Source organism: Xiphophorus hellerii, chromosome 15 (genome assembly GCF_003331165.1).
Source record: "Xiphophorus hellerii strain 12219 chromosome 15, Xiphophorus_hellerii-4.1, whole genome shotgun sequence".
NCBI lineage: Eukaryota > Metazoa > Chordata > Actinopteri > Cyprinodontiformes > Poeciliidae > Xiphophorus > Xiphophorus hellerii.
The window spans coordinates 11,678,850-11,691,290 of record NC_045686.1 but is presented as its reverse complement, the minus strand read 5'-3'; the positions used below and the strand labels follow the sequence as shown (position 1 = coordinate 11,691,290).

General features: G+C 36.5%; 2 protein-coding genes across 2 annotated transcripts; both read right to left on the bottom strand.

The window, feature by feature from the left end:
- Positions 1-313: 313 nt before the first annotated feature.
- On the bottom strand, positions 314-4,180 carry LOC116733717 (hydroperoxide isomerase ALOXE3-like). The gene is made up of 14 exons (XM_032584524.1): positions 3,999-4,180; positions 3,609-3,813; positions 3,413-3,494; positions 3,231-3,344; positions 3,034-3,134; positions 2,744-2,916; positions 2,343-2,486; positions 1,926-2,129; positions 1,747-1,833; positions 1,493-1,659; positions 1,307-1,428; positions 1,139-1,239; positions 593-763; positions 314-517 (listed from the first exon to the last, which is right to left on the bottom strand). The coding sequence occupies exons 1-14, from the start codon at positions 4,143-4,145 to the stop codon at positions 338-340; spliced, it is 1,998 nt and encodes a 665-aa protein (XP_032440415.1). The 5' UTR covers positions 4,146-4,180; the 3' UTR covers positions 314-337.
- A 1,636-nt stretch (positions 4,181-5,816) lies between these two features.
- On the bottom strand, positions 5,817-12,270 carry LOC116733716 (hydroperoxide isomerase ALOXE3-like). The gene is given in 16 exon segments (XM_032584523.1): positions 5,817-6,341; positions 6,452-6,622; positions 6,800-6,900; positions 7,077-7,198; positions 8,044-8,210; positions 8,345-8,431; positions 8,518-8,721; positions 9,004-9,147; positions 9,256-9,428; positions 9,889-9,955; positions 9,957-9,990; positions 10,085-10,207; positions 10,278-10,359; positions 10,997-11,201; positions 11,828-11,996; positions 12,112-12,270. Coding segments are annotated over 15 exon segments (2,007 nt in total). The 5' UTR covers positions 11,975-11,996; positions 12,112-12,270; the 3' UTR covers positions 5,817-6,161.
- Between the last annotated feature and the right edge of the window lie 171 nt (positions 12,271-12,441).

Below are 12,441 nucleotides of genomic sequence, written 5' to 3'. Positions count from 1 at the left end.
TTGTACCTTCTAATTAATGCAATTTTTCCTAAATAAAATCCCAGTGTTTTTACACTTGGCACATTTAGTTGTAATGTACAAACTATTAAATGACTCAAGTCATTCACCTCATCTATTCTGAATAGACCTAGATGCTTTTCGCCCTTGCTAGAAATTTAACAGCCAATGTTTTGTTTGAACAGCTGTTTGACACCCTACAATGTCAATATACTGCACAGCAAAGATAATACTTTTCAATAAGCATTGTAGAGCCCTGTGTCCAGGGGAATTGTACATTCAAGACTGAACGCAAAGCTTTTCACACATGCCTTTATTTTTTAAATATAATGAACAATCTCTAAATGGTCACACTGTTTTCTACTACATCAGGGTTCAGATATGTGTAGGGTATTTCCAGTTGAGAATTTCTTGCTGCAATTTCTTCCCTCATGTAGTACAAGTCAACTTGCAAGGCCTTGATAATCTCCTTCGGGCGAGGCTCGTCAAAGTGCTCCTCTGGAAATTCACCCAGGAGAACCTGCATGTGCCAGACATTTGAAAACTGAACTTTTAAAAAAAAAAAAAAAAAATAAGTCTGTCTTGATTTTCTTACCACATCAGTGTACTTTTCTGAAAGAATCCTAGCAGCTGACATAATCTTCACCGAGTCTTCAACATCTGGGAGAGTCTCCAGAACAGTCTGCATGCTGGACTGCCCCTTTGTGGCTGGAGGAGGTTTGCACAGCAGGAGGGAGCCATTGGGTACCCAGGAGTTGTAGTCATACTAGAATAAAATGTACAAGAAAATCTAGGGTGTGTTGGAATCTTATTCAAATATTGCCCCAGACATTTGCCAAATTTAATTAGAGCTTACAGTTAACGCTTCAATAATGTTAACATAAAACCAAATTAAATACATTTTAATAAAGATTTACTACTGAAGACTGTCCATGCTTTTGCATAGGATGCAGACACGATACTGGGTGGGGGGGAAGGGAAATCCTGCAATCATTGCTCCATTGTGTAAGGTGATCAGCCTGTGGCTCTCCTGAGGTATTCCACTGATTTGATTTACTTAATCACATTTAAGCAACATCAAGGCTATGAAAATTATGTTAAAATTTACAGTCAATTCAGAAAATGGCTAACATTTGCCCACCTGTCCATTGTTAACAGCAGCATGCTGTACCGACACTCTGAAGATCACCATGGTGATGAACTTTGCCACTTCCTCAATGGTATTGAAGCATGATGGAAAACCTGTTGCAGAGTCACTGTCCATTATTCTGCAGCAGTAGCAGCATTTGAACTGAAAACTGATCTTTACCTGAATGTTTATTCTCCAAGAAGCCATGTGTGAATATCTCATTGATCCATTCCTGCAGCTCAATGTCTTTAATCACATCACTATCAGAAGAATAGTAGTACTCCACCATAGCCTTGGCAAAACTGGCAAGAAAAATAAAAAATAAAGGACAATTGCATTCAACAATAAGCTGCCAGGTTTAATTACCCATTGAGGTAGCTCCACAGCTTCAACGCATCATCTCTGTAGTAAAAGTTTGGGATCAACTCCAGTCCTCTTTCAGTGATGTTTTCAGGCAGACAGAGGGAGCTGTAGGTCATTTGAGACAGATCTCGTCTCATAAGCTCCGTCAGCCCCTCCACTCCAAGTGAGCTCTGTTATAAAAAATAAAATTCCATTGTTCTTAAATAAAAGCCAAAAGAGTTTCATGAAAGGCTTCACCAAGATTTTTCCAGTCATACCTCACTCAACGCTCCCCCAGGTGAAAGTAGCAGTTTGCGGACCAAGATGTTTACGTGTAGAGTGTAACGAAAGTGTGGGATCAGCAGCTGTATAGACAAGACAAACCAAAGATAAAATTGAAGGTCAAGTAGCCTAAAGAAAATATTGCTTGCACAAGCTTTACAATGTCAGCCGATACCTTATAAAGGGGATGAATGGTTGGGAGACAGCGGAATGTAGCAACAGTGAAGACTTCTGCTAGGTAGTGAGTGTGCATGAGATGATAGAGCGTCTGGTGTTGAATCAGGTCTGAACTCCTAAAAAACAGCTTGGCCAGAAGCCAATCTGTTTCAAGGTCACTTGGCAGAAAGATGGGGTTCTGCTCAGAGGGTTGTTGGTACAGCTGCATAGAATTGGGATAAAGAAAAAAAAATTCAAGTCCAAAAACATAAACTCAATTTGCCTAATATCCCCAATTAATGTCACTTTTGTACCGTTAGATCCCATTTTGTCTCAAATGAGCATTTTGTGTCATTTTCATATTCACATGCCAAGTGACTAATTAGGTTTATCAATGGGACATGAACATGTTTAAGTGTTTCTTTCAGTAAATTACCTGTATGGCAATAGGCAGCAGTTTTCCTTCAGGGTTCTTGTAAAACAAGCACAAACCAGCAGCAACATACAGAGGATTTCCATCTTTCTGTCTGGTTGGTATTCCATCCATTATCTTCTGGTCACATAGAAATATATTGCCTTCCTGTGTGTGGGGGAAACAAGTTGGATTCAGTACATTACAACCTCACCATTCTATTCTGAGAATATGAATAGAGAAAAAGTAGAACTGATATTTTAAATATTGTTCCTTAAAGACAAAACTGAAGTGCATCAGTATCATGTCCCCTTTAAAAGTCCAGATCTAAAGTTGTGGAAAAATACAAGTACATTTCTAGCTGAGCACCTAAAAAATAAATAAAATCCTTCACCTCCATTAATCATCATTTCATATATGCTCACCTCCATTTCCTTTTCCAGAGTGGTTCCAGTTTCCAGAAAAGGCCTCACCATCTCATCAGTCACTGGAAAGTTTGGGGGAAGTTTGGAGCAGCGCTTTATCACATTGGGGTTTGTTCCATTTAAAAACTGGAATCCAAAAAAGTCATCTTCCTTCCAGTGCTCTGAAACATACTCTGGAATAATAAAAGTTGGAAACCAAACAGCAAAATTCAGATTTTCTGAAACACTCCTGGGGAAAAAAAAAAAAAAAGGCACCCAAATATTTAAACTAGTAAGAAGGCTTCAACCACCTGACATGTTTGTCTTTTTGTACTGGAAGATCTTTTTTATGTCTTCAATTCGTTTCCATTTACCAGGTTCAGCCAGTCCCTCCATTGCCAGTCCAAGAGTTCTGAAGAATAGAGTACAAAGCAGAAGTCAGTGAACACATACCAACTTTAAGGTATTGGGAGCACGAATAAGGGGTAACCTGGAATAATTGACTCACATTATTTTGTGTGTGTGTTCCAATTCGGACATGGAGAAACGAACTTCTGCAAGAAGCTCAAATACATCTTTGAAGTGACTGACGTGCAGCAACCCATCATCAATGAATGCCCATCTAAAAATAAAAATTAAGTTTAATATTTGCTCAGATGCAATTCCAGAGAAACCTGACTGGAAACTTACTGGTAAGAGCTCTTTTTAAACTCCAGTTCTTTTTTTCTGTGGTTAAGCAGCAGAGGATGTTCCTCTTCCATAAATGTTACTCCTTAAGCACACACACACAAAAAAAAAAACTTCAGAAGATTAATATACCCAATAATCAGTCTTGTAAAACCTGCAGGGTGTCAGCATTAGTAATATTGTACTTTAAAAGTCAGACCTTTTCCTCCTCTGAGCTCCACAAATTCCCCCCTGGAAATCCATCTATAACAAGGGAAAACAATTTCTTCATCCTCTGGAGTCATCACTTCTATTTTGGAGCAGTACCACTCATCTTCTGGGAAGAGTAGAAAGGGATCCTTCTCAACCTTGATAAGCAGAAGTTTCCCCAGAGATGAACTAGTTTTGACTTTGTATGCACGAGTCTGAAAGTTACCACACAAAATATGAACGTCAACATGCCGTCCTACATATCCATATCAGAGTGATGAATGTTTAACAAGTGTATCCATGTTTGTTATGACAAAATTCTTGAGACTAAATACATTCAGGTTTACATTGTATGCCAACCTTATTGCTTTTTTTAATATTTAAATATACAGCAGCTTGCCTTTCCAGCTATAAAGTCAATCCCCAAATTGTTCAACTCGGTGCGCGGACTCTGCCCTTCTGTCCCCAACAAGATGACGTAGATGTGATCCATTGTGCCTGCATGCTTCATGGCACCTGTCGTCACCTTGAGCTTGTATTCAGCCATAGTCTGAAGCAGGGGAAAAATCAAGACATTTCAATTGGGGAAAACAAAAACAAGTTACTTTCTCCTCCGTGAGAGAAAGAAATGGCCAAGCAGTCATTATTGCACACAAAAGTTACAGCTGCAGATGTGATAGTTAACGGTCTTTAAGCTACAGCACACAAAAAGTTAATTTCAAATTCTCAACATAAGACTGATGTCAACAGTTAAATTGGCTTTCATTTACCTTACCAGTGACAGTGTAACCAACTAACAAAGTTAGCAGACAGCTAGAACAAACTTCATGGAATGAAAGAAGCCAGATCGCTGAACAGAAGCAGGTGGAGGTGATGCAGATTAAAAAGAAGAAAATGGCAATCATGAAAGCTGAAACAGGTGTGCTGTTAATTAGTGGCAGTCAGTAGGTTACGGTAATTTAGAGCTTAAGGCAGAGTGAAGTGTGAAAGCACTTTGCTGAGGGAAAAATGTAGATATGACATGAGACCTGCAAAAACGTACCGGTAAATGAAATAACCAAAATGTCTTTTAAACGTTTTTTTATACAGAAATTCAAATTACCATTAAACTGGAATTCACAAATACTTCACTTCCACAGGGGAATAATGTGCTCTAAGACTATCTGATTTTATTTGTAGGCCATATGAGCAAAATAGATGGGTAAAAAAAAGCCTCTCCATTGCAAACATGGTGATAGAGAAACCATTCTTTGCTAAATTGCCAGTTTGTGTTAATATGTAACTTTTTATCTTGAAATGATATATGCAGTTTAGCATGCATGTTTATTACTAGCTTGAATGTTTTACTCCAATATTGCTAGACAATTCTATAAATAAAAGATTAAAATCTGCATTTAGTCACCAGTTAGCCAAATATGAAGTGATAAAAATTCTGCATCACATAAACCCAAATAATTTGAATATGCTGACTAAAAAAAATCCACTGAAACAGTTTTTTTTTTATCTCTTTTTTTCAGATTGATTTATTATAATCAACCGTTTACAAATAGGCTATTTAAATCATGATCCCCCAAAGAAAACACAAATTTCAGAATATCTTCTCCCTTAGCCACATTTTCTAGAATTCACCTTGATACATAAATGTAACAATTTATCCAGGAAGCTTGAAAGTAGGAGAAACAATTTTGCAGAGAAATTAAAGCTACAACATTTATTTGTATTTCCAGTAAATTTGTTGTGCAGAAGCCTGGTTTCACTCAGTGCATGGGCACTTGAAGCGAACTTGGTAGTCCTTGCAGGAGTCCGAAAGGAATTACTTTCTGTCATTCTGTAATTATAAACCTGGGTTAAAAAAATTTAATTGTGGGGGTCTCCCAATGGTTCCTTCTTGGGCCACTTTTAATTAACTTCAATATGTAATTCTGTATCATAGAAACATAAATGGCAAAGGGAATATTGCTCACAAATTTATTTTCATGAAATAAATTACATCATTTCATGTGTAATTTTTCACAATAGGCTGCAGTGAACTAGATCTTTGAGAAAGCAGGTCCCTAAAATACCAGCTTCTTATTTGTGAACTTTATTTGGACTTAAATAATCTGCTACGAATACCCATAATAAAACTAATGTAGGTAATGGGTTTTTTTCTGTTGTGACAAGAGATTGTAGAAGAGTGAAGTTGTCACCGATTTGAAAAAAAAAATCTAGAAGAGGGTTTAGATTTTCAACATTTTATTAAATTTTCTGTTGATTGAGTACAAAGTTGTAGAGATCTCATAATCAGGAGTAAAAACAAAATCTTCACAGTTTTTTCAACCCAGTTATTCTGCCTTTGGCAGATAGAGCCAAAGCCGAGATTTGCTCCCAGGATTACAGAACTTCAAAGCAACACGGAGAATGTTTGCAATTAAGAAATTAAAAACGAATGTACAGTAATTCAAAAATGCAATCACTAGAAAATTAAATAAGACACAATATATGCAATTATCTGAAAGAGTTGTAAAATTTTCAGGAGAAGCCAGCTGAAAAAAAGAAAAGAAGTATCTGCTGGCCTTGTTTCCTAAATGGTCACACTGTTGTCTATAACAGCAGGGTTCAGATATGGGTAGGGTATTTTAAGCTGAGAATTTCTTGCTGTAATTTCTTCACTCAAGTAAGACAACTCAGCTTGAAATTCTTTAATCATCTGCTTCAGGGCAGGTTCATCAAAATGTTCCTCAGGGTATGTACCCAAGGGAACCTGCAGTCAGAAAAAAGCCATTAAGTAAGGCAACTAGCTCATACACCAGTTCATTTGGAGAATAGTTTTAGAATTATAATGATTCGAGTCTGAACAGACATAAAACTCACCACATCGGTGTACTTATCTGAGAGAATCCAAACAGCTGACACAATCTTTACTGTGTCTCCAACATTTGGGAGAACCTCCAGAAGCGTCTGCATGCTGGACTGCCCCTTGGTGGTGGGAGGAGGTTCACATAACAAGAGGGAGCCATTGGGAATCCAAGAGTTGTAGTCAAACTAGAAGAAAAAGTTTTACTTTTTCATTAGCTCTTCATTAGTTAAAAACACAAATAAAACGATAGAAGTTGCAAATGGTTGATCTTTGATTTAGTAAGGATATTTTATTATTATTTTACAATCAGAAGATCATTTTATTTCCTAAACATTTCAGTCGTGTAGATCTTGTTTGCCCACCTGTCCATCATTAAGAGCAGCATGTTGTGCTGACACTCTGAAGATCACCATGGTGATGAACTTGGTCACTTCAGCCACGGTGTTAAAGAACGATGGACAACCTATGACATAATTTGTACATAGTTTTAACTCCAACTAAATTAACAATGAAAACAACATGTTACAAACAGTATTTGGCAAAAGGAAATTTTTTCTTGTACCTCATTATTTTGAAAAATGATGGAACTATAAAGAAATATTGATCAAGACCAATATTATAGGTTAGTCTGGCACTCACCTGACAGTTTGTTTTTCAGGAAGCCATGTGTGAATATCTCATTGATCCATTCTTGCAGCTCAGAGTCTTTGCACACATTGCCGTCAGAGTTATAGTAATATTCCACCACAGACTTCACAAAACTAGTAAAAAGTAGAAAAAAGTACAAATTCATCTTTTCTTTAGTGTGCATCTGACTATCAAATTTTGCAGTATATTTTTGGCAATAAAACGCCCTGCAAAAGTATTCACATGCATAATTTTATCACATAACAACCACAAACTGCATTGTATTTTATTGGAATTTTATTTCAACCCAATTGTGAAAACAAAGTGCAAATAAATTCATACACTATGGAAAGTATTTATATTCAGGCCCTTTCACCCTTATTTTGACAACCCAAAATAAAGTACCAGGTATCGTTATAAGTCAGGTACTATATTTAGCAAATAAAAATGTCCACTTTTCAAGAATAACATTTGAGCATAGATGCAGCGCTTTTGTGAAGAGGTTTATCAGGAAAAGTTGGCGAATAAACAGCATGAAATTGTCCCAGTTAGTTTGCCACAAAATATGCAGGGGACACCACATAAAAAAAATGTGTACAGCATGGTCCTCACATTAACATGTGGTTGTGGCAGCATTATCCTGTGGGACAGTTTTTACTAAGCAGGTACAGGAAAGCTTTTCAGAGTTAATCAGTTGATAGAGAAACTATTGGTCGTACAACCTAGAAGTGAACCTGACGAAGAAGGGACATCTAGAGGAAGGCGCTCTGACTGGACGAGATCAAATCAGAGTACAGGAAACTAATAATTTATAATGGCACTGCAACCTAATAAAATATGTACAATTTCAGGGTGTATGAACATGCTTGAAATGTTCTGTGTAATATCTCATTCTTATATTTCTCTAAACCAATCACTTTTACATTGTAGACAAAATATGTTTTTGCTAAAAATGTACAATAGCTTAACAAATCATTACCTGCTGATATAATTCCAGACCTTCAAAGCATCATCTCTGTAATAGAAGTTGGGAATGGTCTCCAGTCCTCGAGCAGCGATATTCTCCGGCAGACAGAGGGAGCTGTAGGTCATCTGAGACAGCGCTCTTCTCATGAGCTCTGTCAGCCCCTCCTCTCCAAGAGAGCTCTATTAACCATAAAGTCTGGCATAGTTAAATTATTCAAAATCACTTTAATCTTGTAAGTCTTCAACAACAAAACATGTCTTCTCATTGCCAAAATAGGAGTGTGGTGTTAGGAATGCATGTTAAATTGCAGTACCTCACTTAAAGCTCCACCAGGTCCAAGAAGAGTTTTACGGCCTACTATATTTATGTGTAGAGTGTGGCGGAAGTGTGGGATCAGTAGCTGTATAAATAAAGCCAAAATATATTTTAAAAAACTAAGTCAAACTAAAAACATTGCTCTGTCAGCTGTATTATGTCGGTTGATACCTTATAGAGGGGATGAATGGTTGGGAAGCAGCGGAGAGTAGCAACAGCAAAGACTTCTGCCAGATAATGAACGTTCATGAGATGATGGACGGCCTGGTATTCAATCTGGTCTGAACTCCTAAAAAACAGCTTGGCCAGAAGCCAATCTGTTTCCAGATCATTTGGCAGAAAGATGGGGTTCTGCTCAGAGGGTTGTTGATGCAGCTGAAATGAAAGATTTTATGAAGGCTTTAAAAAGTAGATTATTGCCTGAAGTTGATGTCATTCAGGAACCTTTTGATTGACTAAACACATCTGAATTGATTGGTTGTGCTAAGATGAGTGCCGTGATGCTGGTCTCCCGTCACTATAACTTTTGTTCCTTCATGCGACAAAGTTTAGTTACCAAAAAATAAGATAATGGTCATAATGAGAAATTCAAATCAGCTAAAACTGCATTCTGTTCACAATATCATTACAGAGTTGGCTTTCCCATCAGGTCATTACCTCTATTGCAATTGGAATCAGTTTTCTCTCAGGGTTCATGTAGAACAAACACAAACCGGCTGTTGCGTACATAGGATTTCCATCCTTCATTCTGGCTGGGATTCCATTCATTATCTTCTGGTCACACAGGAATATATTGCCTTTCTATGTAGGACAAAGAACTATGCTAGAATAAGGCAAACCTTTGGAGAAATTGATTAAATGCTGTGGATAATTAAAGATAAATGTCAGTCCATGAATAGTCTTTCGAACCTCCATTTCCTTTTCCAGAGTGGTTCCAGTTTCCAGAAAAGGTTTCACCATCTCATCAGTCACTGGAAAGTTTAGGGGAAGATTGGAGCAGCGCTTTATCACATTGGGGTTTGTTCCATTCAAAAACTGGAATCCAAAAAAGTCATCTTCCTTCCAGTGCTGTGAAACATACTCTGGAAAAAAATACGAGTACAAATAAATGACATTATTTTATCTTATAGCAAAATAATAAAAAAAGAAAAAGTCTTGGTAGCCCCTTGTTACATCATCTTTGAGTGATTTTCTAAATGTCCAAATTAGTACATGTACAAAAGAATGATTAGTCTTTTGATCTCTGTTAGCTGTGCTCTGCGCATATGTATGTATGTAGATTTTTTATTCTTGGGCATACATATTGCATTAGTCATAGTGAATCTGATTAATCTTTATTTTAAAAAAAAAGGTGGACTGGACATACAAAATAAAGTTTGTATGTCTCACTAGGATTTTCTTAGTAATTGCAAATTTACATTGTTTGCAAGCAAGCACTTCGGTGTAACGGATCAATTAATCTCCTTGTTTAAAGATATCAGACAGGAGAAATGTACAAACCATCAAAAACCATGTCATTTTTACTGAAATGGTGTGATCTACCTGATAGTGTTGTCTTTTTGGACCAGAAGATATTTTACATGTCATCGATGTCTTTCCATTTTTTTGTGGGATCCAGCCAGCCCTTTAAATTTCAGGTCAGAGCTGCCAAAACAAATGTGCGTAAAACAGTGCAGACATATCGGTTTAAAAACAGAAGAAGATTGTGATAATGATGATGTTGTAATATTTCACTCACATCATTCTTATTGTATATTGAACCTGTTCTGATTTGGACAAAGAGAAGCGAAGTTCTGCAGGGAGTTCAGATATGTCTTTAAAGTGACAGGAATGTGGCAACTTCTCATCAGTAATCTCCCACCTGAGACAGAAAAACAAGTTTTAAAGATTGTTCAGACTAGCTCCTGTGACACAGTGTAATGGAAACTTACTTGTATAAATTCTTTTTAAGTTCTAGTTCTTTTTTTCGAAGATCAGTCAGCAGGGAATGTTCCTCCTCAAAAACTGTCATGGCTTCCAGATTTAAAAACAATTACATTCAAATTAATCATTACCCATGTATGAATAGATTAGCATCAGTTATTTAATATTTATTTGGTGGCACTACATAAGTAGGCTATGTACTTTCCCAGAACATAGATTATTTTTGGAACCTGTAGCTTTTGGAAGTTTAATGGAATTAACTTTTTACTTTCTTTGAACATGCCAGCTACTTGTAGAGTACATACTTGCTACTTACCCATAACTTCCTAGCACCTAGAAAAACTTTTATAAAACTTGCTGATTAATATCCCTGAACTAACCTGATACTTTCCCAGAATGAACTAGGTGCTCCTCTGAAGCTTTTCAGACTTTGTTTTCTAGAAACTTTTCCAAAACTCATTTTGTGGAACTTTCATAAAACTTTATCATTACTTTCCTGGAATTTATCTACCTCTTTTGCTGAACTTAGACAACACATCTCATCTATTTTTTTTTAAATATAGAACATGCCTCAAAGAATCCTGCAAAAGTTTACAGAAAAATAACCAACACTTTGCATTATAGCTCCTAAAAATGCTTTTAAGTTCTGGAAAGTATCCTTTTCAGGTAAAGTACAAGTTCTATTATGTAGCGGTATCATTTAAAATAGGTTACATTTGAATCAGACCTTTTCCTCCTCTGAGCTCCACAAGTTCACCTCTGGAAATCCATCTATAGCAGGGGAAAACAATCGTGTCCCCTTCCAGAGCCGTCACTACGATTTTGGAGCAGTACCACTCATTTTCTGGGAAGATGAAAAGAGGCTCTTTTTCCACCTTTATGAACAGAAGTTTCCCCAGAGATGAGGCAGGTTTGACTGTGTATGTCCTTGTCTGAGAAAAAAAAGAAAAAAATTCAATGTATTGACCCAATGCAGGTAAACTAAAGTATTACATTTATTGTGAGGAAAATAGTATTTGAGCCTCTGGTGTGAAGACATTTTTTTTTTAATGTGTGAGGTAATTTGCTTTTGTTTTCGTGTACATGTGGATTACTTTAATTGTTCCCAACAGCTGGTGTAAATGTCTTGTTTGTAGAAACATTATTATAACTATATTTCCTGAGAAAATCATTATTGTGATCAATACTTATTTTACTAACTATACTTATCTTTGTCACTAACATTTAAAGGATGTTTTAAATATTATGTGCTGGATTTCTTTCTGGGTGTGTATGTGACATTCTATTCTATTATATATAAACTAAAACATGACTGTAAGTGAGGAAGATGAGAAAATCAGGGAATTAAATGCTTATTTTCTTCACTCTGTTCTGTAATAGTTCACACCCCTAAAAAGTATCAGTTTCCAATTATATTAACCTATTAAAGAAAGGTGTATAAATGACAAATGAACAAAGAAAGGAAAACACAAGAGTCACAAGACCAGTCAATCACTGTTTGAAAACCTGATTAACCTGTTTAAAAATCATAAACCATGCTTAACAGAATGCAACTTGCCTTCCCAGCTTTAAAGTCGGTCCTAGAATTGTCCAACTTTGTGTGCTCACTTTGCCCTTCTGACCCAAACAAGATGACATAGATGTTGTCTGTTGTCCCTGCATGCTTCATGTCCCCAGTTGTCACTTCCAGTTTGTATTCAGTCATTGTTTTTTTTTTTTTGAGGCAGCTGTCCAGAAGAAAAAAGAAAACTGTGAACTCAAACGTCTAAATGAAAGTATATTAAGTTTCTAAATCTGACTGATAATTCTCAAAAAACCTATGAAGTCTCAATAAACACATACCTGTCTCGCTTAAATCAGCCTCAAGACTAATTCAAAATGCGACTCTTCACCTTTACCTTAAATACATCATGGAGGAATGTGAAAGAGGCGTGTTCTACTAGCAAAGTAACATGTTTAGTAAAGTTTACCTGCTGGTAGCCAGACTGCTTCATTTCCATTCATAGCTATAGGCTGTGTAGTTGGTCTCAAAGGGAAAATGAATCTTGCAGGTTTCTTGCCAAATTTTTGTCGAAAACCAGATTTATCACTTTAAAATGTTCAAAAGTCAATTAATTCTGTGGTGATGAATGAAGGGCTGCTTGATTTATCATCACCACAGCAGAAATAAAG